This window comes from Mustelus asterias, chromosome 3 (assembly GCF_964213995.1).
Source record: "Mustelus asterias chromosome 3, sMusAst1.hap1.1, whole genome shotgun sequence".
NCBI classification, from domain to species: domain Eukaryota; kingdom Metazoa; phylum Chordata; class Chondrichthyes; order Carcharhiniformes; family Triakidae; genus Mustelus; species Mustelus asterias.
In genome coordinates, this window is record NC_135803.1 from 54939498 (window position 1) to 54966178 (window position 26681).

At 41.8% G+C, this 26681-nt stretch overlaps 1 protein-coding gene across 1 annotated transcript in view; it reads left to right on the forward strand.

The window, feature by feature from the left end:
* Window positions 1-26681, forward strand: part of mlf1 (myeloid leukemia factor 1) — a 38879-nt gene that overhangs the window by 6169 nt on the left and 6029 nt on the right. The window contains exons 2-6 of the mRNA XM_078209012.1: window positions 10960-11098; window positions 14963-15049; window positions 15219-15347; window positions 18339-18498; window positions 25804-25915. Coding sequence (XP_078065138.1) covers window positions 10960-11098; window positions 14963-15049; window positions 15219-15347; window positions 18339-18498; window positions 25804-25915 — 627 coding nt within the window. The remainder of the gene's footprint in view (window positions 1-10959; window positions 11099-14962; window positions 15050-15218; window positions 15348-18338; window positions 18499-25803; window positions 25916-26681) is intronic.

A 26681-nucleotide genomic window follows, 5' to 3' on the forward strand; every position in this document is an offset into this window, starting at 1 on the left:
ATTTAGCCAGTATGTGGGAACCAAACAGAAGGGTGCAGTGGGTGTTGCCACATAAACCAATTGTGGGAAAATTATTGGAATCAATTCTGTGGGACAAGTTAAATCATTGTTTAGAAAAGCAAAGATTAATCAAGTAAAATCAGCATGGATTTGTTAAGAGAAGGTCTTGTCCAAATAAATTGATTCAGTTTTTTGAGGAGCTAACAAGTAGGTTTAATGAGGGTGGTGTGGTGGATGTGGTCTCCAAGGTTTTTAGAGAGATCCCACTGGCAAAAATGAAAGCCCTTGAAATCCAAGGGAGAATGGCAAATTGGATCCAAAATTTGCTGAGTGGCAGGAAGTAAAAGATAATGGTTGACAGATGTTTTTATGATTGGAAGGCTGCTACCAATGAGGTTCCGAGAGGTTCAGTATTCAATTCCATGCTTTTGACAGTTTACATTAATGATTTGGACTCCAATATAGGAGCATGATAAAGACATTTGTTTGTGTATGATATAAACATGTGTGGTCGACTGAGGAAGAAATCTTCAGACTGTGGGAAATTTTAGAAGGGTGATGAATTGGACAAAAAAGCTGTAAAATGGAATTCAATCTGGAGAAGTATGAAGTAATGTTTGGGAGGTACAACAAGGCAGTCATACAATAAACAGGAAGATATTGAGTCATGTAGAGGAACAGAAGGACCTTGGAGTGCATGCCCACAGATATAAAAAGATAGCTGGCCAGGTTGTTAAACTGGTTATGGAGGCAAATGGCATTCTTTCCTGACCAAGGCACCAAATATAACTGCAGGTAGGTCATGCGAAAATTGTACAGAGCTCAAGTACTGTTCATAGTTTTGATCACCACATGGCAGGAACAATGTGATTGTACTGGAGAGGGTGCAGAGGAGATTTACAAGGATGTTGCAGTACTGGAGATATTGAGGAAAGATCGAATTGAATGTGGGTTTTTTTTCCTGGAAATGAAGGGGGCTAAGGGGTTACTTAATTGAGTGTAAAATATTTGAGCGGCCTAGGGATAACCCATTTACCTGAGCAGAAAGATTAAAAAATTGTAGATTCAAAATAATTGCTAGAAGGATTAGCAGGGAGAAGAGGAAACAATTTTTTATCTTGAGGGTATTCGGAACCTGGAAACTCATTGCCTGAAAGGATTGGAGAGGCAGAATCTTATCCCACTTAAAAAGTGGATATCTACTTGAAAATCCATTGTCTGCACTGCTGTGGACCCATTGCAGAAAGGTAGGATTATGCTGAGGAGATCTTCCTCAACTGTTATGAACAAGATTGTAAGAAGTTTAGATACCAGACAATAAATTACAGAAATGAAAACATGATTCAGTGTTAACAGGAGAATTTATTTTGCAACAAAAGTAAGTTAAGAAACAAAGACTATCCAAGTTCAGCTGTTGCTTCTCAACAACTAGTGGCTACAGATGGTTTTGTTTTCTTTTCTATCTTGAAATCTGCAACAAACCTCATAAGTCCATTCATTTTATCCTATGTTGTCTTGTTATGATGGCGTCATCTGCCTGTTAGTGCTTCAATTGATTCATCCACTTTGATCATGATTTTTGGTCAACTAAAGCCATGCAGCCACTCAGTTGAGCACGCATCTAAAATTATTAATAGTGATAATGGGGGATTCTAATTACCTTGCTATATATATATATATATATAGATTGTGATAATAATAGTGGAGAAGTAGAAGAGTTTCTGAAGTGTATTCGCGGAATTTTCTTGGCCAATATGTTTCTGTTCCAACTAGAAGAGTTATTGCTGCCGTGCTTTGAAGAATGTGAATCAAATTTATGTCAAGTGGGATCTTAAAATTTAGATTAACTTTGGGAAAGAACAAGGAGCAATCTGGAGTAAAGACACTTGATTGGAGGAAGGCCAGTTTCATTGTGGTTTTGGACTGGAGGATAGTCTACAGTGGGGTTCCTGAGGCATTAGTGTATACACATATTAATGATTCAGACTTAGGTGTACTGGGCATAATTTCAAAATTCAGATAACACAAGACCTGGAGATATTGTGAAGTGTGAAGAGGCAAGTGACAGACTTGAAAAGAACATAGTAATGTAAGGACATGTATAGATTAAATTTAATGCAGTGAAGTGTCTAGTGACATTTTGAGGAGAGGCAATGCAAACTAAAAGATGCAATTCTAAAGGGGATGCATGAACAGATAAATCATTGCAATTCTTTTAAGGAACAGTTGTTAGGGCTACAGGACAGGCATGTGCCTGTAAAAAAGGATAGGAAGGGTAGGATTCGAGAACCGTGGATAACCAGGGAAATTGAGGGACTGGTCAAAAAGAAAAGAGAGGCGTATGTTAGGTCCAGGCAGCTAAAAACGGAGGGAGCTCTGGAGGAGTACAAAGAAAGTAGGAAAGAACTCAAACGGGGAATTAGAAGAGCAAAAAGGGGTCACGAAATGTTCTTGGCAGACAGGATTAAGGAGAATCCCAAGGCATTTTATTCATACGTTAGGAACAAAAGGGTTGTCAGGGAAAAAATCGGACCTCTCAGGGACAAAAGTGGGGAATTATGCTTGGAGCCCAAAGAAGTAGGGGAGATCCTAAATGAATACTTTGCATCGGTATTCACAAAGGAGAGGGATGTGTTGACTGAGAGTGTCTCGCAGGGGAGTGTTGAACCATTGGAGAAAATCTCCATTACAAAGGAGGAAGTGTTAGGTTTGTTAGAGAATATAAAGACTGACAAATCCCCAGGGCCTGATGGAATCTATCCAAAGCTGCTCAGGGAGACGAGAGATGAAATCTCTGGGCCTCTGACGCAAATCTTTGTCTCGTCACTGGACGCAGGTGAGGTCCCAGAGGATTGGAGGATAGCTAATGTGGTCCCGTTATTTAAGAAGGGTAGGAAGGATAACCTGGGTAATTATAGGCCGGTGAGCTTGACGTCCGTGGTGGGGAAGTTGTTGGAGAAGATTCTTAGAGATAGGATGTATGCACATTTAGAAAGGAATAAACTCATTAACGATAGTCAGCATGGTTTTGTGAGAGGGAGGTCATGCCTCACTAACCTGGTGGAGTTTTTTGAAGAAGTGACCAGAATAGTTGACGAGGGAAGGGCCGTGGATGTCGTCTATATGGACTTTAGTAAAGCGTTTGACAAAGTCCCTCATGGTAGGCTGGTGAAAAAGGTTGGATCTCATGGGATAAAGGGGGAGGTGGCTAGATGAGTGGAGAACTGGCTTGGTCACAGAAGACAGAGGGTGGTAGTGGAAGGGTCTTTTTCTGGCTGGAGGCCTGTGACTAGTGGTGTTCCGCAGGGCTCTGTATTGGGACCTCTGCTGTTTGTGATTTATATAAATGATCTGGAAGAAGGTGTAACTGGGGTGATCAGTAAGTTTTCGGATGACACAAAATTGGCAGGACTTGCAGATAGTGAGGAGCATTGTCAGAAGCTACAGAAGGATATAGATAGGCTGGAAATTTGGGCAAAGAAATGGCAGATGCAGTTCAATCCTGATAAATGCGAAGTGATGCATTTTGGTAGAAATGGAGGAGCTATACGATAAATGGCAGAACCATAAAGGGTGTAGATACGCAGAGGGACCTGGGTGTGCAAGTCCACAGATCCTTGAAGGTGACGTCACAGGTGGAGAAGGTGGTGAAGAAGGCATATGGCATGCTTGCCTTTATAGGACGGGGCATAGAGTATAAAAGTTGGGGTCTGATGTTGCAGATGTATAGAACGTTGGTTCGGCCGCATTTGGAATACTGCGTCCAGTTCTGATCGCCACAGTACCAGAAGGACGTGGAAGCTTTGGAGAGAGTACAGAGGAGGTTTACCAGGATGTTGCCTGGTATGGAGGGGCTTAGTTATGAGGAGAGATTGGGTAAACTGGGGTTGTTCTCCCTGGAAAGACGGAGGATGAGGAGAGGTGTATAAAATTATGAAAGGCATAGATAGGGTGAACGGTGGGAAGCTTTTCCCCAGGTCGGTGGTGACGTTCACGAGGGCTCATAGGTTCAAGGTGAAGGGGGGGAGGTTTAACACAGATATCAGAAGGACATATTTTACACAGAGGGTGGTGGGGGCCTGGAATGCGCTGCCAGGCAAGGTGGTGGAGGCGGACACACTGGGAACGTTTAAGACTTTTCTAGACAGCCATATGAACGGAGTGGGAATGGAGGGATACAAAAGAATGGTCTAGTTTGGACCAGGGAGTGGCACGGGCTTGGAGGGCCGAAGGGCCTGTTCCTGTGCTGTATTGTTCTTTGTTCTTTGTTCATTGAAGGTAGCAAGGAGGAGAATCAAACGGGAAGGATGCTGAGCTTTTTGAGGCATAAGAAAACAAAGGCAAAATAATTAAGAAGATAAAATAGAGAGGTGAGACTTTTTTTAGAAATTCATTAATGGGTTGTGCGAACATTTATTGCTCTTGAACAGAGTGCCTTGCTAGGTCTTTTCAGAGGGCAGTTAAGAGTCAACCACATTAATGTGTGTCTGGAGTCACGTGTAGGCTAGATCGGGTAAGGATGGCAGATTTCCTTCCCTAAAGAACATTAGTGAACCCAATGGGTTTTTTTTTATGACATCAACAGTGGTTTCATGGTCATCATTAGACTTTTAATTGCAGATTTTTCTGGAATTAAAATTTCATCATCTACCATGGGGGGGATTCGAAAGCTGAGAGAGATTTGATACAAGTTATCAAAGTCATGAGGGATCTGGACAGAGTAAATAAGGAGCAACTGTTCCCATTCATGAAAGGGTGGGGAATGAGAGCGCACAGGTTTAAAGCAATTGGCAAAAAAAGCAAAAGTAACATGAAAACTTTTTCACACAGCGAGTGGTTGGGGTCTGCAAGGTACTGTCTGAGGACATGATGGCAGCATCTTCAATCAAGCTATTCAAAACGGAATTAGACTGTTAGCGTTATCTGATAAGGAAGAACGCACAGTGTTACATGAATAATGTGCCAGAAATGTTGAGAGAAACATATTTTCGTAAGGAGCTGAATGAAATCAGCATTAGTAGAGAAATGGTTTTGGGAAATTGATAGGATTGAAGGTGGATAAATCTCCAGTCCTGATAATCTTCATCCCAGAGTCTTTAAGGAAGTGGCCCTGGAAATAGTAGATCCATTGGTGGTTATTTTCCAAAATTCCTTGGACTCTGGAATGGTTCCTACAGGCTGGAGGGTAGCTCATGTAAGCCTGCTATTCAAAAAGGGAGGTAGGGAGAAAACAGGGAACAATAGACCAGTGAGCCTAGCGTCGGTACTGGGGAAGTTGTTAGAGTCTATAACCAAGGATTTCATAACTTGGCATTTGGAAGGCAGTGGTATAATCAGACAAAGTCAGCATAGATTTACAGGAGGGAAATAATGCTTGACAAAACTTTTGGAAGTTTTTGAGGATGTAACTAGTAGAATTGACCGAGGAGAACCAGTGGATGTGGTGTATTTAGACATTCAGAAGGCTTCCAACAAGGTCTCTCATAATAGACTATTGTATAAAGTTAAAGCGCATGGGATTGTAGATAATGTCTTAAGGTGGATAGAAAGTTGGTTAGATAAGAAGCAAGAAGTTGACATAAATGGGTCTTTTTCTAATTGGAAGTCAGTGACTAGTGGGGTTCCGCAGGGATCTGTGCTAGGATCCCAACTGTTAACATATATTAATGATTTGGAAGAGGGAACTGAATGTATTATCTCCAAATTTGCAGGTGATACAAAGTTGGGTGGGAGGGTGAGCTGTGAGGAGGATGCAGAGATGCTTCAGCGTGATATGAAACGAAAAAGAGTGACTAAAGTAAACATTGGTCCTTTAGAGGATGAGAAGGCGGAGTTAATAACTGGAAATGAGGAAATGGCTGAGGCATTGAACCGGTATTTAGTGTCGGAATACACAAATAACCTGCCAAAAATTGATGACGAGAAGGCTATGGCAGGAGAGGACCAGAAACTATCATCATCACTAAAGAGATAGTGTTGGGCAAGCTAATGGGGCTAAAGGTAGACAAGTCTCCTGGCCCTGATGGAATGCATCGCAAGGTACTAAAAGAGATGGTGGGGGAAATAGCAAATACATTAGTGGTAATTTACCAAAATTCGCTGGACTCAGTGGTGGTTCCCGACAGATTAGAAAACAGCAAATGTGACGCCATTGTTTAAAAAAAGGGTATAGACAAAAGGCTGGTAACTATAGGCCGGTTAGCTTAACTTCTGTAGTAGGGAAAATGCTTGAATCTATCATCAAGGAAGGAATAGCGAGACATCTGGATATAAATTGTCCCATTGGGAAGGCGCAGCATGGGTTCATGAAGGGCAGGTCATGTTCGACTAATTTGGTGGAATTCTTTGAGAACATTACATGCGCGGTGGACAATGGGGAACCTGTGGATGTGGTGTGTCTAGATTTCCAGAAGGCATTTGACAAGGTGCTGCACCAAAGACTGCTGCATAAGATAAAGGTGCATGGTGTTACGAGTAATGTATTAGCATGGCTAGAGGATTGGTTAACTAACATAAACCAAAGAGTGGGGGTAAATGGATATTATTCTGGTTGGCGATCAGTGACTAGTGGTGTGCCTCAGGGATCAGTGTTGGGACCACAATTGTTTAACAATTTACATAGATGATTTGGAGTTGGGGACCATGTGTAGTGTCAAAATTCGCAGATGACACTAAGGTGAGTGGCAGAGCAAACTTTGCAGAGGACACAAAGTCTGCAAAGGGACATAGATGGTCTAATTGAGTGGGCAAGGGTCTGGCAGCTGGAGTACAATGTTGGTAAATGTGAGGTCATCCATTATGGTGGAAATAACAGCAAAATGGACTGTTATTTAAATGGTAAAAAATTGCAACATGCTGCTGTACAGAGGGACCTGGGTGTCCTTGTGTATGAATCACAAAAAGTTGGCATGCAGGTGCAGCAGGTAATTAAGAAGGCAAATGGAATTTTATCCTTCATTGCTAGAGGGATGGAGTTTAAAAACAGTGAGGTTATGTTGCAACTGTATAAGGTGCTGGTGAGGCCACACCTGGAGCACTGTGTACTTATTGGTCTCCTTCCTTGAGAAAGGATATACTGGCACTGGAGGGGGTGCACAGGAGATTCACTAGGTTGATTCCAGAGTTGAGAGGGTTGGCTTATGAGAGAGAATGAGTAGACTGGGGCTCTACTCATTGGAATTCAGAAGAATGAGGGGCGATCTTATTGAAACATATAAGATTATGAAGGGAATGGATAAGAAAGAAGCAGGAAAGTTTTTTCCATTGGCAGGTGAAACTAGAACGAGGGGGCATGGACTCAAAATAAGGGAGAGTAGATTTAAGACTGAGTTGAGGAGGAACTTCTTCACCCAAAGGGTTGTGAATCTGTGGAATTCCCTGCCCAGTGAAGCAGTTGAGGCTACCTCATTGAATGTTTTTAAGGCAAGGATAGATAATTTTTTTGAACAGTAAAGGAATTAAGGTGAGTGGGGGGGTGGGAGGGTGGGGGTGGTAAGTGGAGCTGAGTCCTCGAAAAGATAAGCCATGATCTTATTGAGTGGTGGAGCAGGCTCGAGGGATCAGATGGCCTACTCCTGCTCCTAGTTCTTATGTTCTTATTTGGACACGCTGAGTGTGTGGGCACCTGCAAGGCAGATGCAGTATAATATGGATGAATGTGAGGTTATCCACTTTGATAGCAATAATAGGAAGATAGATTATTACTTACATGGGTGCAAATTGAGAGAGATGGATGCTCAGCAAGATCTTGGTGTCCTCGTGCATCAGTCACTGAAAGTAAGCACGCAGGTACAGCAGGCAGTAAAGAAGGCAAATGGTATGCTGGCCTTTATAGCGAGAGGATATTTTGCTGCAATTTTATAGGGCATTGGTGAGGCTACACCTGGAGTATTGTGTGCCCTTTTGGTGTCCTTATCTGAGGAAGGATGTCCTTGCTAGAGCGGGAGTACAGCGAAGGTTTACCAGGCTGATTCCTGGGATGGCAGGTCTGTCATATGAGGAAAGACCTAAGCATATTCACTGGAGTTCAGAAGAGTGAGCGGGGATCTCATAGAAACTTATGAAATTCTAACAGGGTTAGACAGGGTAGATTCAGAAAGAATGTTCCCAATGGTGGGGGAGTCCAGAACTAGGGGTCAAAGTTTAAGGATAAGGGGTAAACCTTTTAGAACAGAAGTGAGGAGAAATTTCTTCACCCAGAGGGTAGTGAATGTGTGGAATTCACTACCATGATGTAGTTGAGGCCAAAATGTTGTCTGATTTCAAGAACAAATTAGATATAGCTCCGGTTTCCTACCTGTCTTCCTATTATTGCTACCAAAGTGGATAACCTCACATTTGTCCACGTTATACTGCATCTGCCTTGCAGATGTCCACGTACTCAGCCTGTCTAAATCAGAACATAAGAACTAGGAGCAGGAGTAGGCCGTCTGGCCCCTCGAGCCTGCTCCACCACGCAATAAGATCATGGCGTATCTTTTCGTGGACTCAGCTCCACTTACCACCCCCACCCCCCACTCACCTTAATTCCTTTACTGTTCAAAAAATTATCTAAAGGGATCAAGGCATATGGGAGGAAGGGGTGGATCAGGATATTGAATTTGATGATTAGCCATGATCAAGAGGCGTGGTGGCATAGTGGTTAGCACTGCTGCCTCACAGCGCCAGGGATCGGGTTCAATTCCCGGCTTGGGTCACTGTGCTGAGTTTGTACATTCTCCTCATGTCTGCGTGGGTTTCCTATGGGGGCTCCGGTTTCCTCCCACAGTCCCAAAGACGTGCTGGTTAGGTGCATTGATCATGCTAAATTCTCCCTCCGTGTACCTGAAACGGCGCCGGAGTGTGGCAACAAGAGGATTTTCACAGTTATTTCTTTGCAGTGTTAATGTAAGCCTACTTGCGACACTATTAAATTTTAAAAAAGAATGGCGGAGAAGGCTCGAAGGGCCAAATGGCCTACTCCTGCTTCTAATTTCTATGTTACAGGGAGAATGGCATTTCGTGAATTGCTCATTCAGAGAGCCAGTACAAACAACATGGGCCGATTGGCCTCCTTCTACGCTGCAACAATTCTTATCATCTGCTAAGCTGAACATTTATAGAACACTGATTTGCCCTCAATTGGCGTATTGGACCCAATTCTCGGACGGATGTCAAGATTTCAGAGAAGGGGCAGAAAAGATTTAGAACATTTCAGGATTAAGGAACTTAAGATATTTGGATAGATGAGAGAAGCTGAGTTGCTCTCCTTCGAGAAGGGTGAGGTGGGATTTGATAAAAATGTCAAAATCATGAGGGGCGTAGATGAGATTAATTACTCTTATTGGCAGAAGGGTCAAGTACCAAGTGACATTAATTTAAGATTGACTAAAGAACTAACAGCAAGCAGTATGAGGAAAAACTATTAACACATTTAAGTGATTAGGATCTGGAATGCATTGCCTGAGAGGTTAGTGGAGGCAGATTCAATTATGGCTTTCAAAAGGGACTTGGATAAGTACCTAAAGAAAGAACACAGGGCAGGGTGATAAGCAAATTATTCTCAAGAGTCAGCATGGGTTCAACAACTAAAAGTCCCCCTGTGCAGTAATAATTTGATTATTGTCTTTTCTTAAGCTACTCTCCCCATCATTCTTAAACCTTGGTCATCAACTGCCCCTTCAACAACCACACCCTTGTCACTCTAGCCATGTAAACTACCAACCTTGACGAATCTGAAACTATTTCTCCTTGTTTGAATCTCTCCAACCAAAGTCATCAATTACATTGGACGGTGGGTCATACTGCATCATACATCTTGTCTTTCCTGAAATGTGTAGTTATTAGCACTGTCTACCACACCATCCTCTTCCATTCCTTTCCTTGGTTGTTCATTAATTTTTATTTTTAATAATCCTATTGTAATGGTGCTGATGGTGTTTGGACACAAAATGGTAGAGATATCTTTGGGGTGAATGGGAGAAAAGTGAAGATTTTTCTACTTTATTAGTCAGTGTACTGATGAATTGACAAGGCATGTTATGCAATAACAAGGTGTTCAAATCGAACATTTATTGCATATCGGATTTACATTTTGCACAGAAACCTCCCTTTTCCATGGAGTTGTTGTTACTCAGGACAGTATTATAGTCGCCGTAGTCCCAGATGACCGGTGGCTGCTCTCCCCATTAAGGGGGAGAGCTGACTGGTGGTCATTCCACTTGAGGATTGCCACATGGGCTTTCATAAATAACCACTGATGTGGGAATTGAACCAATGCTGTTGGCGTTGCTCTGCATCACTGACTAGCTATGCAGCCAATTTAAGAGTATAGTGGTATCTCTCCTTCACATAGTTGCATATTTTCATGAAATGTAACTTGAGCAAGAATATGTTTTTAGATTAAAGATAAAAAGCTAGCAAATATCTAAAACAAGAAATACACATTTTCTTTGTCTTTAATCCAAATTGAAATTTGTGTAGATCTATAGGCATGAGCATCATCAAATTCAATATTTTGTAACTAAGTTGGTTGGAACTGAATTTCAGCCACGTTATTTATGAAAGTGTGTTTCTTTTAACAGATGTTAGGGTGAAATTGATCTTAGCCAGCAACACAAAATGAACTCATCGTAAATCTGACGTTGTTTTTTACTGTTCGTTTTTATTTTCCGTTGATTGATTTTTAATTGCAAATCAAGTAAAATGACACTGATGTTTGGCAAAAGGACCTCAAAGGGGTTTCTGAACTATTGCTGTGTGAACTTTGTTGGAAGGAAGATTGCACACAGTGAAAATTGGCTGTCGACCCCCACTACGAGCAGGTTTCATGTTGCTGGTGTAGAACAGCTGCATTCCTCTTGTCTATTTGTTTTACATAACTCGCATGAAATATTACATTAGGTTATTATAGTTGAAAAGAGTTCATCTTTCACCTCCCCTTCCCCCCCCCCCCCCCCCCCCCCCTCCCCAATATTTTAGGGAACCGTTCCATTCTCACAATGAATACCTCCGTCAGATGATGGACAATGTGCCAACTTTTATGGGACAAGACTTCTTGTCAGCAGGTAGCAGAAACCCCCAACAAGGACCCTCCTGTCAACGACCAGCAAGAAACGAGGTATTTTAGTTTATATTTCCATACTCTAGTTGAAATGCAAAGGAAAATCATTACTTTTAGGGTTAAATGTCTGTTTTGATATTGCCATGATAATGTAATATGTTAATAAACACTATTAAGTTGAATTGAGAGCCTGGAACTTTTAAAAATATTTGTTTAATGGATCCTAATTAAATTGAGTTATTGCTAAAATTGATCTAGCATTGATCCAAAATTGATAAATGTTTAAAATACATTTTTGTGTTATTGTCATATCAGCAAGACCAAGACTTCAGGCCTTGTCCAAACATAACTATCAGGTTGCTGTTTTATGACCTTCACTGTTTTTATGGTGCATATAAGTAATATATGGCTAATGACTTCCATGTCTTTTTCAAAGTCCACAAATTGCTTCATGAAGGCAGACCTTTACTAAGGTCCACTTTTGGAGACATTTATCCTTAATGACATCTTGTACAAGTGATCTTAATTTATATGCAAGCCTGGATGATGATTGGTGAGCATTAATTCCTCCATAGCTTGATATGTATTATTCACTCCTCATTTTACTCATCTACATTCTGCTCTTTGGTGACTACATCCGCCACATGCATGTTAGAATTCAGATAGACTGGTAGTGAAGGTACAACTCACACACTGACAGGTGAGTCGCCAATTTATACCCACCATCTGAATACAATTGACACCCACTTGATTTACAATTAACAGATTACTTCCTCTTTCCAAATAAAAATTAGTCCAATGACAAAACCGCTTTGCCACTGTCCCCTTAAAAGGTACACCCTGCCTCCATTTGATACTGCACCTGCTAAACAGTGAAATTATTTATTAGACCAAAACCAATGATTATAATGGAAGGGGAATTCAGCAGCGGGAGGGACCTAAGCTCACCAAAAGCTGTCAGCTTGCAGCAAAGAGTGCAATTGTGCATGCTCAGATCTCTCTGTTCTGCACAATAGCAGAGAACACAAATCTGTCTGTCGCTACCCGCCCCTCCCCCAAACATGGACTGATTGATGTGTGCGCGCACGCACACCCACACACTCTGATGAAGGGTCATCCAGACTCAAAATGCTTTTGATTCTTAACTACCCTTGATGTGGCTTACCAAGCCATTCAGTTTGACCAAAACCGCTGTGAAAAGCTCTGATAAGAATAAAACAGGACTGACCACTTGGCATCAAAGTAGACATCAGGTTCAGACACAAAGAAGGCACATTCAGCCCAATCAACCTGCAAAATCCTCTGCAATAGCTCCTTGGGTTTAGTGCCAAGGTTTGAACAACTGTCCTCTGACGTGTCAAGCAACAACCTGGCACAGTCACATGCAAAGAACTAGACTTTTCAGCCAACATCCCAGATACCTCCATTGCTGTACCTGAATATTACTGGTCACATCATCAGGACATATCCACCAGAGGTATGTGATTTGATGGTTTACAGCCAGGCGGGAGTGTTTCTGGGAGTCCTCAACACTGAATTCGGCCATGATGAAATCCCAAGGCATCGGCTCAAACATGGGTAAGGAAACTTTCTGCATTTTGTCATCTACTTCCCTCCCACAGCTGACGAATCAATACTTCTCCATATTGAATGTCACTTGGAAGAGGCATTGAGGAGCAAGGGCACAGAATGTATTCTGAGCCAGGGACTTGAATATCCATAACTGACCAAGCAACCCAAGTCATGAAGCACATTGTCAACAGAGTGGACCTGTGGCAAGCGTTGAGAGAACCAACACAAGGGAAAGACTTACTTGATTTAATCGTTGTCAATCTACCTGACGCAAATGCATTTGTCCATGACAATTCGGTACAAGTAACAGTCCTTTTGGAGACAAAGACCCATCTTCACACCAAGGACACCCTCCATCATGTTGTGAGGCAGTACTGCTGTGTTGAAAAGATAGTTCAAAAATACTGGGAATCCATGAGATGCTGTTGACCATCAACAACAGAATTGTATTCCACCATAATGTGTAATCTCATGGCCTGGCATATCCCACACTTTACCCTAACCATAAAACCAGGGGAACAATGCAGACAAGTAATTAAGAGAATCAAGAGCAGCACTAAGCATATCTAAAAATATGATGCCAAGCTACAGCATAGGACTACATACATGCTAAGCAGCATGTAATCAACAAAGCCGCAACTAATTCATAACTAATGGAACAGAACAAAACTATCCAATCTTGGCACATGAATGGGAGGAAAATGCAGTCTGAAAATCCTCATAGCCATTGGTGCCAGAGTCTAGCATGTGAATGTAAAGGCTGATGGTTGAAGCCATCTTAGCCAAATATGCTGAGTAAGTGGTCCTTCTTGGTTTGACTTCTCTCTACAGTCTTCAGTCAATTTGATTCACTCCACACAGTATTCAGAAAAGACAGAACATACTGAGTGCAGAAAATGCTATGGCTCTGACAACATCTGGCTACAGTGCTAAAGAAATGTGTTCCTGAATGAGCAGTGCTTTTAGCTTAGCTATTCCAGTGAAGGTGCAAGACCGACATCTACCTGACAAAGTGGAAAATTGGCCAAAGATGCCCTGTCCTCAGAAAGCAGACCAAATCCAATACAACCAATTACACACCCAGCAGCTGACTCCATCATCAGCAAAGCAATGGAAAGACTCAGCAACAATGCTGTCACGCAGCACTTGCTTACCAATGCTCTTTTTAAGTTCCATGAGGAACACTGAGCTCCAAATATCATTGCAGTCTTGATCCAAACAAGCAAAATTCTAAAGGCAAGGTGAGAATGATCACCCTGGACATCTAGCAGGATTTTATGAATCTCACTTTTATCGAACTTGTGAGTTTATGTCCCCTAACCTGCTCTTCTTATCATTCACCTATCTTGATTCCTTATGAGCCTGCAATATTTCCTTTCTCTACACTAAGTACCCAAAAGCTGTCTTCCCCTTTTCCCCCCTTATTTATTTGCATTCCTTTTATCCAGCAGTACAAAATGGTCAAAGTGTTTTGAAGACAAAACCTGTCCAGTAGCCATTACACCCACTATTCCTCTCAAGCCGCAGGGGCTGGAAAACATAGGCACTCAAAGACCTAAAATAGGATCCTTATTGGCGTGGGGGAATGGAGTTTGAGCTTCAAAACTGAGAGATGTTTTTGTGACAGTACTGCATAAAAATTGGTAGCCAGAGCTCTTGCTTTAGCTACAGTGTCATCTACATAAGACTGCCCATCTGTCTGCGAAAGATCTGCTCAAGAGAGACTATTGAACCTAATGTAACACAGGGCTATGAAAAGCAGAAGTGGACATTTAAAAGGTAAGTGGTAACCTAACTACCAGGTGAACAATAATGGAGAAGCACGGTATAGACTTGGACTTCCTGGTAATAAAATGTTAACAATATCAAGTGGTTAACTTGCTCAGATGACACGTTGTGTAATTCTGTGTGAAAACATTTGAAATAGTGGGAAGTGAGGGATTTGGAAAGAAGTAATGCTCCTTTTGGAAAGTGTGGATTTGAAAACTGAACTTCCCATGAGAAAATGAAAACCTGACAGAGAGATTAGAACATTTTGTTTGGTCAGTGGGATTGTCACAGAAGGTAGTGAAGTCCAGAATTACTTAATGGATTACATAACATGATCCTTATTGCAGATTCATGGGTGGACAAGTGCTGACCTAGCCAGCAATGCCCACATCCCTTGAACAAATATTTTAAAAATGCAGTGCTGTTATGAAATTGTAGCCACTTATTGTTATTCATACTTCAAAATGTAGCTGTTTACTGTTTATCACTTGATTTTAGAGTTACAAATATGTTGTTTTTATTTAGAAAAGAATGATTTCTGCGTTTAATTTCTGATTTGCTTTTCCTACACTTTGATAGGGTTCTTCCCGGTCAGATCCGTTCAATAGGATGAGCACCGTGATGGGACAAATAAGAAAAGAAATGCTTAACACACAAAACATGCAAGTAAGCATAATGTGGATATGGCCAAAGGCAAACTCTTATTTTCCACAACACTAAGTGTTTTTTTATTATTGCTAAAACATTAAGCTTATAGGCTCGACTTCCTGAATTTTCTAAAGTGCTTTGTCAAACTACAGGAGCTTTCTTTTGAGAGGAGTTTGTTTCTATTTAGGGAAACCGAGCCTTAGGTGCCAATGGTCATTCTATGAACAGCTCCAGTGTAATGACCTATGCAAAAGTGGGGAATGAACCTCCCAAAATATTCCAAGCTTCCAGTCATGTACACAATGTTCCTGGTGGAGTAAGTATTCAGAATTATTAATAGACTTTAAGTATTCTGTAAGAATAGACATGCATATGAACACGAGTATTTTCTAATTTCACATATCCATATTATAGATAAAATCAAAATTTTGGAATGACGTGACTTTCGCAGCCATAATCTATATGTAATCTTTTCAAAAGTTTATTTTTATGTTTATATTAATATTGTGTGTTAGGAATAAGGTATAAGTTTAAGCAAATTTAATTTTGTGTTTCAGTATTTGTGTGTTAGGAAAGGGTTAAAACTTCAGTTTTAGTTTAATCACTTTAAAAGATGCATACATTGTAATGAGGGTTTTACAACATTAAACAGGGTTTAAAGAATAGTCTGGTGCTTAACAACTAAGGGCCACAGACATGATGAGCACTTGAGTCAATTGGAGCTAGATAACTCACGGCACAGGATGAGTTATGGCAATTTGCATCACAACTGAAAGGGATCATCAACTACAAGGGGGAAAGCTGGACAGAGGTCCAACAATCGCCATTAAATGTAGCTCCTTGCTGATTTTCTGATTACATACAGTCCAAAGATGTGTGGCTTAGGTTGATTGGTCATGCTAAATTTCCCCATAGTGTCAGGGGGACTAGTAGGGTAAATACATGGGGTTAAGGGGAGAGGGCCTGGGGGGATTGTGATTGGTGCAGACATGATGGGCTGAATGGCCTCCTTCTGCATGGTAGGGATTCTATGATATCCAAGTAACTTTAAATTTGACACTCTGTTTAACCGCTCATATTGTATGCCAATAAAGCATACAAGATCCTGGGCTTTATAAGTAGGGCCTGAGCTGAAGTAATAGAACAAAGAACAGTACAGCACAGGAACAGGCCCTTCGGCCCTCCCACCCTGCACCGATCACATGGTCCTATCTAGACCAACCGTTTATATCCCTCTATTCCCCATCTGTTCATGTCTATCCAGATAAGTCTTAATGTATCTGTCTCAACCACCTCACTTGGCAGTGCAGTCCAGGCATCCACCACCCTCTGTTAAAAAAAAAACTTTCCCTGTACACCTCCACTGAACTGCCCCCCGCCCCCCACTTGAACTTATGCCCTCTTGTAGTTGTCATTTCTGCCCTGGGAAAGAGCTTCCACCTGTTCATCCTTTCCATACCCATCATAATTTTATAAACTTCTATCAGGTCATCCCTCAGCCTCCGTCTTTCCAGGGAGGACAATCCCAGTTATTCAATCTCTCCTCATAGCTAATACCCTCCATATCAGGCAACACCATGGTGAACCTTTTCTGTACACTCTCCAAAGCCTCCACATCCTTCTGGTAATATGGTGACCAGAATTGGACACAGTATTCCAAATGTGGTCTAACCAATGTATCCAATTCTGGGCATTACACTTTAGGAAGGATGTGAAGACATTAGAGAGGGTTCAGAAAGGATTGACAAGAACAAAGTTCCTCACCCCTGGAATCACTTGAGTGGATAGATTGGGAAACTTTTATCCTTGGAGAAGAAAAGATTAGTAGGGGGGTGGTAAGTTATTGACTGTTAGCAGGATACAGATTTGAAGTGACTGTTAGATCATCCGGACTATTTAAATGGCAGAGCAGGATCAAGAACTGAATGGCTTTCTCCTGCTCCTTGTTTATATGTTCCTAAGAGTTTTGTTCAATGTGTTCAAAATCAAGAGGAGGCTGCATAGTAGTATTGTTACTGGACTAGTAAGCCAGAAACCCAGAGTAATGCTCTGAGGATCCAGGTTGAAATCTGACCGCAGCAGCTGGTGAAATTTGAATTCAATAAAGACACTTAACAAGTCTTATGATGATCATGAAACTACTGTTGATTGTAAAATCCATCTGGTTCACAAATATCCTTTTCCTGTTCTGGCCTATATGTGATATGGTTGATTCTTAACTGCTCTTTGAATCATAGAATCCCTACAGTGCAGAAAGAGGCCATTTGGCCCATCGAACCTGCACCGACAACAGTCCCACCCAGGCCCTATCCCCATAACCCCACGTATTTACCCTGCTAATCTCTCTGACACTAAGGGGCAATTGAGCATGTCCAATCAACCTAACCCGCACATCTTTGGACTGTGGGAGGAAACCGGAGCACCCCGGAGGAAACCTACACAGACACAGGGAGAATCTGCAAACTCCACACAGTCACCCAAGGCCAGAATCAAATCAGGGTCCCTGGCGCTGTGAGGCAGCAGTGCTAACCACTGTGCCATCGTGGCCTCGCAAGCCAGCCATTCAGTTCAAGAGCAATTAGGGACGAGCCAGTTAGCTACATCCCATGAATAAAAAATAAATCAAGAGGAGTCTGAGAAGAGTAGATTGGGAGAGACTATTCCCACTTTAGGAGTATCATGAATCAGAGGGATTTAAGATGATTGACTAAAGAAGCAATGGCAGCATGAAGAAAACTTTTTTTTGCAGTTGGTTAGGAACTGGAATGCGCTGCATGAGTGTGTTGTTGAAACTCAGATATGCCTTTCAAAAGAGAATTGCATGATTATCTAAAGCAAAAATATTTGCAGGACTACAGAATGAATGGCTTCCTGTTCTGTAATCGCTCTATTATTCTTTAACTCCCCATCTGCATGCACCCTGTAACTTCTTGGCACTGAATTATTATTCGATCTAAATATTGGATTACTGCCTGTAGAATTATTTAATTGAATTCTATGTTGCGCTAATAAGACTAAAATATAGTAGCAGCAGTACATTAGGTTACACATTGAAGCATTCTATTTAAAATGTTGTAGATGGAACTATTACATTTTAGCATAAACTCATTGTACGCTATAGTGCCAGCTGTGCCAGTGTTTGTTCCTTACCACTATGGTTGGAAATATCAGTGACTTGCAAATTATTTACAAGCTTACACAGTTTTCAGTTCAAAGATGTTTCTTTACAGCTCATCGTTAAATGTCAAGTTGCTTTGTTGGTCGGTTATTTTGTAGATATCGGACTAATTAATTTATTAATTAACAGATGAAAGAGATAAGGAAGGCAGTAAAAGACTCTGAAAGTGGAGTTGAAAAGATGTCAATTGGCCATCACATACATGACCGTGCACATGTCATTCAGAAATCCAGAAACCAGAGAACAGGTGATGAAGAAATCGATCAAGAATTTATCAACCTGAATGAAGGTGAGGCAACCATATTCTGGTTAGGAGATTTATAAGGATGTTGCCTGGATTGAGTGGCATGCCTTATGAGGATAGGCTGAGGGAGCTTGGTCGTTTCTCCTTGGGGAGACGTAGGATGAGAGGAGACCTAATAGAGGTATATAAGATGTTGAGAGGCATAGATTGGGTGGACTCTCAGAGGCTTTTTCCCAGGGTGGAAATGGCTGCTACGAGAGGACACAGGTTTAAGGTGCTGGGGGGTAGGTACAGGGGAAATGTTAGGGGGAAGTTTTTCACACAGGGTGGTGGGTGAGTGGAATCGGCTGCCGTCAGTAGTGGTGGAGGCAAACTCAATAGGGTCTTTTAATAGACTCCTGGATGAGTACATGGGACTTAATAGGATGGAGGGTTATAGGTAGGCCTAAAAGGTAGGGATATGTTCGGCACAACTTGTGGGGCCGAAGGGCCTGTTTTGTGCTGTAGTTTTTCTATATTTCTATGTTTCTATTTCAAAAGATACCATTAAATAAGGTGAAGATGTCAACATATATGCATAGGAATAACTTGTTTATTCTTTGCATAGAATATTTTCAAAAGTCAGTCTTTATGCCAGGACCTAGCATCCTTTTTAATTTTTTTTAAAATGTGCATTCAGATTGCTTTTTTGTGCCAGGGTAGGATAGACTCTTGAAACTCCAATGATGTTGGCATCAGAGTCCCTTTGTGAGACACTGCTGCTAACTCCACCAAGGTTTCTTCGGTCAACAGTAGTGGCCTGTGGGCCCAGGCCTTCAACAATTTGGGGTGCAAATGGAACAACTTGAAAAATTTGAAAATATAACTTCTCTTTTCTTCAAGGATCCACACTATAATTGAAATGTGGATCCTAAGCTGATGCCCACACATTTTTAAATCCCAACTGAAAAATCACATTGATACACCAGTCAAATCCTGTGTTTTAACTGAGAGTGGAATTAGAGAAGCAGGCACCCAAGGCTCACATCCTTCTCACCACAAGCTTTGTACAAAAAAATCAAAGACTCGACCAATTAATAAGGCTCATCAGAAAACTTTTCACTTGACTGGACCTGGCATATCAGAGTCCAGTCTGAGTGTTTAGCCATTTCATAAGATTCTTGATAACGTTGTGGTAGAAATCTGGTACTTTTTAGAACCTTGTTCAGTGACCTTAAGCAGAAAACTTGTCAATTGTAGCTCAAGTTCAATAACTTTGCTAATTGGTCATAAACTACATACCATTCTTTAGGATTTTACCTGCAGATCTCTTGTGATATTGCTCATTCTGGGTCAAAGGAAGAACTGTTTTATAATAATAGTATTAATATCCTTTAATGCATATATTAGGTCACTAATATTATGTGGTACACGGCATTTGTATTAAATGGTATGCTGAGAATTTTGCTGGTGCTTTTGGGATCATAAAGGAATGTCCTTATTTGCCTAAAATGTATTTATTCATTGTATGTTACCAGTTTTTAATTTGACAGTGTACATCGATGGTATTCGAGGCTGGGAGAGCCGGCTATACAATACTCAATCTATTTGAAAGTGGTTATAACACAGTTAAATACAGTTTGAAACGATCCCTATGGTGCTTGGGCCCTACCACCAGATGCTGCAATGAGAACTAAATACAATGTGACTGCTATCCAACTGTTGCTGCTGTCAACCCCTCCATTAGGAGACATTTTGTTTGCACATCTGTGGATCTATATGTTCCATCTTGAGCATGGTGATCATCCTCATTTGACTTCCTTGAGTAGCTGAAAATGTATTTTTGATCCTTCTTCCTACTATCAGCAGTATTGTTCCTGTTATTCTTTCATGTTTCTAAGATAGAAATGTCATGCCCTTACTGGCACAGAGATTTTACAAATTTTAAAGATGTAGTTTTAAAAGTGAACTCAAAGCTATTAAAATGGTTGCAGCATACTATATGACTTTTAGTCTTTGAAGTAGAGACAGTAAAGTCAACATAAATATGGACCTGAGTGAAGCAACCTCGCAGTCGATTGACGTTCACACATTCGTTGTTTAAGGATAGGCCAAAACCTACAGATCATGGATCCAACAGAGGCCGCATAGGAGCATTCTGGGAGAAGTTGGTTCAGTCATCATGACTGAACGGTGGGCAGCAGAAGACCACCCCTTGCCCCTCCCCCAGAGTGATAAACTGGAGGAAGAGCATCCAACTGAGGAGCATTCTGGGAGAAGTCGGATTAGTCACCACGACTGAACAGTGGGTAGCGGAAGAACTGGCTTCAAGGAACGGTTAAGCCTGAAACATTACATTAGTGTTTCCCTCTCTCCCTCTTCCTCTTACCAAAAAACAGGCACTGGGAGGAGGACAAGCAAGGTAAGATTCATTTTCTTGTATCTAAGTATAAGGGCAGAGATGACAGTTAGGGCAACGATATGTCAAGAGAACATTAAAGAAGAGGAGGAATGTGAAGCCGAGGCATCCATCACTTGAGCAGCAGTTTACATGGAAGGATGTCTGCATAGCTGTACGGTTCAGTTAATTATTCTAAGAAACTTGAATGGACTCAACAACAAGTAAAGGCTGTCAACATCAATGACCCACCAACAGCCTCCAACCCCACCCCTTTGCACAAAACTGTCTTCGACCACACATAACCCCAATGTACAGTGGGTTCTGTCATGTATTCGCATTCAGCATAAAGTAAAAGAGCAAGTTTGCACTCATGACACAACAATAAGCAGACCTAGAAGTGATGCTCTTTGGTCTTGTTTAAACAGAAACTTAACAATGGAACATTGTGTCACACATCAGTGTGCATACACTTGGTGAATTAAAAATGCTTTAACTTACTTTTCATATTGCTTTTGTGTTGTACATTCCAAGCAACTTCAGAACTTCTCTAATCCCTGTCCTGACTGCTTTTGGCCTATCACCACCAGATTTGAGAGCCCCATAAAATTCTGCTTTGCCTGTACCTATGCAGGCCCATATTCGACCATTGGGAGACAAGGCAACTTGGCAAATACTAGCTGAGGTGGGAGGAAAGGGGCAGTGGGGAGCTAGATGCAGTGTCAGCAGCTGAGAAGTGGAAATACTTTGAGCGGAGTTCCCACTTTGATGTCCCGTTCTGCTATCATCCCTCTTTTGAGCCAGCACCGCATCACTGCTCTTACCCTGCTGGGAAGCAGCTTAGTGACGGTCAGTGACACCTTGCAGACTCTCCGATCATGTAACTGTCATTCTGTTTAAAAAGGTAGATGCTTTGGCATTCGGACTGCATGACTGTCGACAAGACTTGCACATGGAGCCAGACTTGAAACCCTGGGAAGGCTGAATCTCTCCATGGCAGACTCAATTCATTAATATTGGTTTTGACTCTTCCATCCTCTCTGCTATTGTAGAGTGCGTGTATGTGGCACAACTGTCAGTACCTCACAGAGTTACTCCTGCTATCTCTACCATTCTCCTTCTCATCAATAGTTGATGGAGGAGAACCGGTGGATGCGGTGTTTTTGGATTTCCAAAAGGCGTTTGATAAGGTGCCCCATAAAAGGCTACTGAAGAAGATTAGGGCACACGGAGTTGGGGGTAGTGTGTTAAAGTGGATTGGGGACTGGCTATCCGACAGGAAGCAAAGAGTCGGAATAAATGGGTGTTTTTCCGGTTGGAGGAAGGTAACTAGTGGCGTGCCGCAGGGATCGGTACTCGGGCCGCAACTATTTACCATTTATATAGATGATCTGGAGGAGGGGACGGAGTGTAGGGTAACGAAGTTTGCAGACGACACAAAGATAAGTGGAAAAGTGAATCGTGTGGAGGACGGAGAAGATCTGCAGAGAGATTTGGACAGGCTGAGTGAGTGGGCGAGGATATGGCAAATGGAGTATAACGTTGAGAAATGCGAGGTTATACACTTTGGAGGAAATAATAACAAATGGGATTACTATCTCAATGGAAACAAATTAAAACATGCTACCGTGCAAAGGGACCTGGGGGTCCTTGTGCATGAGACGCAAAAGCCCAGTCTGCAGGTACAACAGGTGATCAGGAAGGCAAATGGGATGTTGGCCTATATTGCGAAGGGGATAGAATATAAAAGCAGGGATGTCTTGATGCACCTGTACAGGGCATTGGTGAGGCCGCAGCTGGAATACTGTGTGCAGTATTGGTCCCCTTATATGAGGAAGGATATATTGGCATTGGAGGGAGTGCAGAGAAGGTTCACCAGGTTGATACCGGAGATGAGGGGTTTGGATTATGAGGAGAGGCTGAGGAGATTGGGTTTGTACTCGTTGGAGTTTAGAAGGATGAGGGGGGATCTTATGGAGACTTATAAGATAATGCGGGGGCTGGATAGGGTGGAGGCGGAGAGATTCTTTCCACTTAGTAAGGAAGTTAAAACTAGAGGACACAGCCTCAAAATAAAGGGGGGTCGGTTTAAGACAGAGTTGAGGAGGAACTTCTTCTCCCAGAGGGTGGTGAATCTCTGGAATTCTCTGCCCACTGAGGTGGTGGAGGCTACCTCGCTGAATATGTTTAAAGCGCGGATGGATGGATTCCTGATCGGTAAGGGAATTAAGGGTTATGGGGATCAGGTGGGTAAGTGGTACTGATCCACGTCAGATCAGCCATGATCTTATTGAATGGCGGGGCAGGCTCGAGGGGCTAGATGGCCTACTCCTGCTCCTATTTCTTATGTTCTTATGTTCTTAATAGCCCCCAAGGATCTGTATCTATTTCCAAACGGGCAAAGTTTGGAGAGGATTGAACCCAATGATGCTGATTCTCCACAGCGATCCCTGCTTGCTTATGAATCCAGTAAGAGTTTTAACAACACCAGGTTAAAGTCCAACAGGTTTATTTGGATTTTAACCTGTTGGACTTTAACCTGGTGTTGTTAAACTCTTACTGTGTTCACCCCAGTCCAACGCCGGCATCTCCACATCATGCTTTTGAATCACCAGATGGGAATCTAAATGATACATTAACAGGGCGGTCACCAAAGTGAAAGTATTTGACCCTGCATTTCTTTATATTCTGTGACAGTACACCCTCAAGGAATGATGTCCTCTGAGGATAGTTGCTAGCACTAGGAGTTGACAGTGGGTAGTCCAATGTGCCCTTCACCCAAGGGAGGTGACTGCTCAGTAGATGTAGTTCTGTGAACACGACGTTTAATGAGCACCTCTGGGAAGAGGGAGCTTTAAGTGAAGTGATACCCGTGGTTGGGAAGGGACAATACATTAGAATAATAGTTAATATATTGCATTAACATGATTTAATGTTGCAGTCCCTACCACTTGGCAGGGTTATTAAATTTTATATATATATATGTATATTATATATATATATATATAGATGCAAATCCTCTGAATAGAGCTACTTGCATTTATGGAGTCTACCATTTGTACCATCATATCCATATTTACATTTATAGTACAATCTTCTTGAACTGCATTTCCTACTGCTAGATTTCTATTGTGCTATCTTTCTCTGGACTATTGTTAGGTATCTCTTCAGCCCATGCTCAAATCAGTAATTTTCATTTTCTCCCCTTGCCCATCGTGCACCCATAACATGAAGTCATGACCCCAACCAGAAAATGCAAGAAGCTTCAGATGCACTTCTGCAATATTGTGCGATAATACTGCGCTATTAATATATTTCATATTTGAGGAGGACTGCTTTAAAATGCAGTGTTTTGTTACAAGCAGTCGATTTGTTTGGATGGAATACAGCAGATGCTGGAAAGCAGGATAATTACTCCTTGCAGCCATTAAATTGTTTATTTATCAGAAGGCTTGATGAGCTTTGGTTTACCAAAGAAAATGATCTTTGGGGTGTTTTCTTGATTGGAGTAATGGAAGGTGAGTTAGGTATGAAGGGTCATATAGTCATGTGATACTAGAAATGGGAGGAGCTAGGTTTTTAACTGAGAAAAACAGCTTTCTGAGTTCAGTTGCTGGAAGGGGCTGTTTCAAGATAGAAGCCGACAAGCAGCTCTTTCTTCTGGAAACTCCAAAGCTGTTAACCCAAGTGAAAGCAAGTACGCCTAGAGTTGCTAACTACTTATAAAATGGGGTTTAAGTATATAGGGAAACATTGATTAATTGGAACTGAACAGTGATAAGTTTGCAGTTTAGAGCTGTTTCTGTTCTTGTTTAAAGATTGTTCAACAGTTAAGAGTTAAACTGTTCCGTTTTGTTAGAGTTGTACTTAAAGTCTGTTATGAATAAAGTTTGTTGAGATAAAAGAGATCCCTTATTTGTTAATTGAATTACTTCTGAGGTGAGGCTTTCTTTCCTCCCATTTATGCCAAAATAGAAAAATTGTTGGGGTCTAGTCTGGCTTCATAACATGCCTTAGAGTTTCTGATCTGTCACTCTAACAATTGTAAGAAGTCTCACAACACAGGGTTAAAGTCCAACAGGTTTATTTGGTAGCACAAGCTTTCGGAGTGTCCTCCTTCTTCAGGTGAGTGAGGAGTTGTGTTCACAAACAGGGCATATATAGACACAAACTCAATTTGCAAGATAATGGTTGGAATGTGAGTCTTTATAGGTAATCAAGTCTTTACAGGTACAGACAATGTGAGTAGAGAGGGGGTTAAGCACAGGTTAAAGAGATGTGTATTGCCTCCAGCCAGGACAGTTAGTGAGATTTTGCAAGCCCAAGCAAGTTGTGGGGGTTACAGATAATGTGAAATGAACCCAAGATCCCGGTTGAGGCCATCCTCATGTGTGCGGAATTTGGCTATCGGACACACAAATCGCTGAGCAGAAACTGATAGCCAAGTTCCGCACACATGAGGACGGCCTCAACCGGGATCTTGGGTTCATGTCACACTATCTGTAACCCCCACGACTTGCCTGGGCTTGCAAAATCTCACTAACTGTCCTGGCTGGAGACAATACACATCTTTTAACCTGTGCTTAACCCTCTCTCCATTTACATTGTCTATATCTGTAAAGACTCGCATTCCAACCATTATCTTGTAAACTGAGTTTGTGTCTATATATGCCCTGTTTGTGAACACGAGTCCTCACTCACCTGAAGAAGGAGCAACACTCCGAAAGCTTGTGCTACCAAATAAACCTGCTGGACTTTAACCTGGTGTTGTGAGACTTCTTACTGTGCTTACCCCAGTCCAACACCGGTATCTCCACATCACTAACAATTGCCAGCTGGGACTCATCATTTGATTGGCAATTGAGTGTGTGTACATTGCCAGGGTGGGGTTTGTGTGTGCGTGTGTGGGGGCGGGGGGGGGAGAAATCCAAGAATCTATGCCTATTTTGTAACCAACTTTTTTTTAATAACAGCTGAGGCAGTGGATTTTGACGAAGAATGGAAAAATAAGGTGTCAAACTTTATGCCTCCTGGAAAACATCCATATGGTATTCAGGATGTGAAAAAAGTCCTGGAAGGACAAAGGTACATCATTGTCTTTTAGTTTTTAACAGGATTATTTTTGAAAAGTAAAAAAGCCTAATATTGAGGTGAAATTCAAAATACGTTGAGTTTAAACTGCACCGAGACATTTTGCATCTCTAGAGTTGATTTCATCAATCTGAATAAACAAAACTAATGGTCAAGAAAAGTTGTGAACCCCCTTCCATGAGAAATTTAACCATATTTGTTTCTCCTCTTGATAAACCTGTTCACATTGATGTTCCCACATATTTACTTTGCTTGCCAAATGTGTGCTTGTTTTGCATGTTTAAAACTGGTGCAGATACAAAAAAATAAAGATCCAGAAGTTTTGCTGCAGCGACACACAACTGTGGTTTGACCACATTTGAATACTATTTATGAAGACATTCCACCTTAGAAACAATATGTTATACCTGGAAGGAATACAAGCACAGAAAAAGCAGAGTGTTGGCAAATTGGATTATTATAGAATTATAGAATCCCTACAGTACAGAAGTAGGTCATTCGGCCCATCGAGCCTGCACCGACCACAATCCCACCCAGGCTTTATTCCTGTTTTTACCCCGCCAATCCCCCTGACTCTAGGGTCAATTTAACATGGCCAATCAACCTAACCCGCACATCTTTGGACCATGGGAGGAAACCGGAGCACCCAGACGCAGACACGGGGAGAACGTGCAAACTCCACTCAGACAGTCACCCAAGGCCGGAACTGAACCTGGGACCCTGGTGCGGAGGCAGCAGTGCTAACCACTGTGCCAGCGTG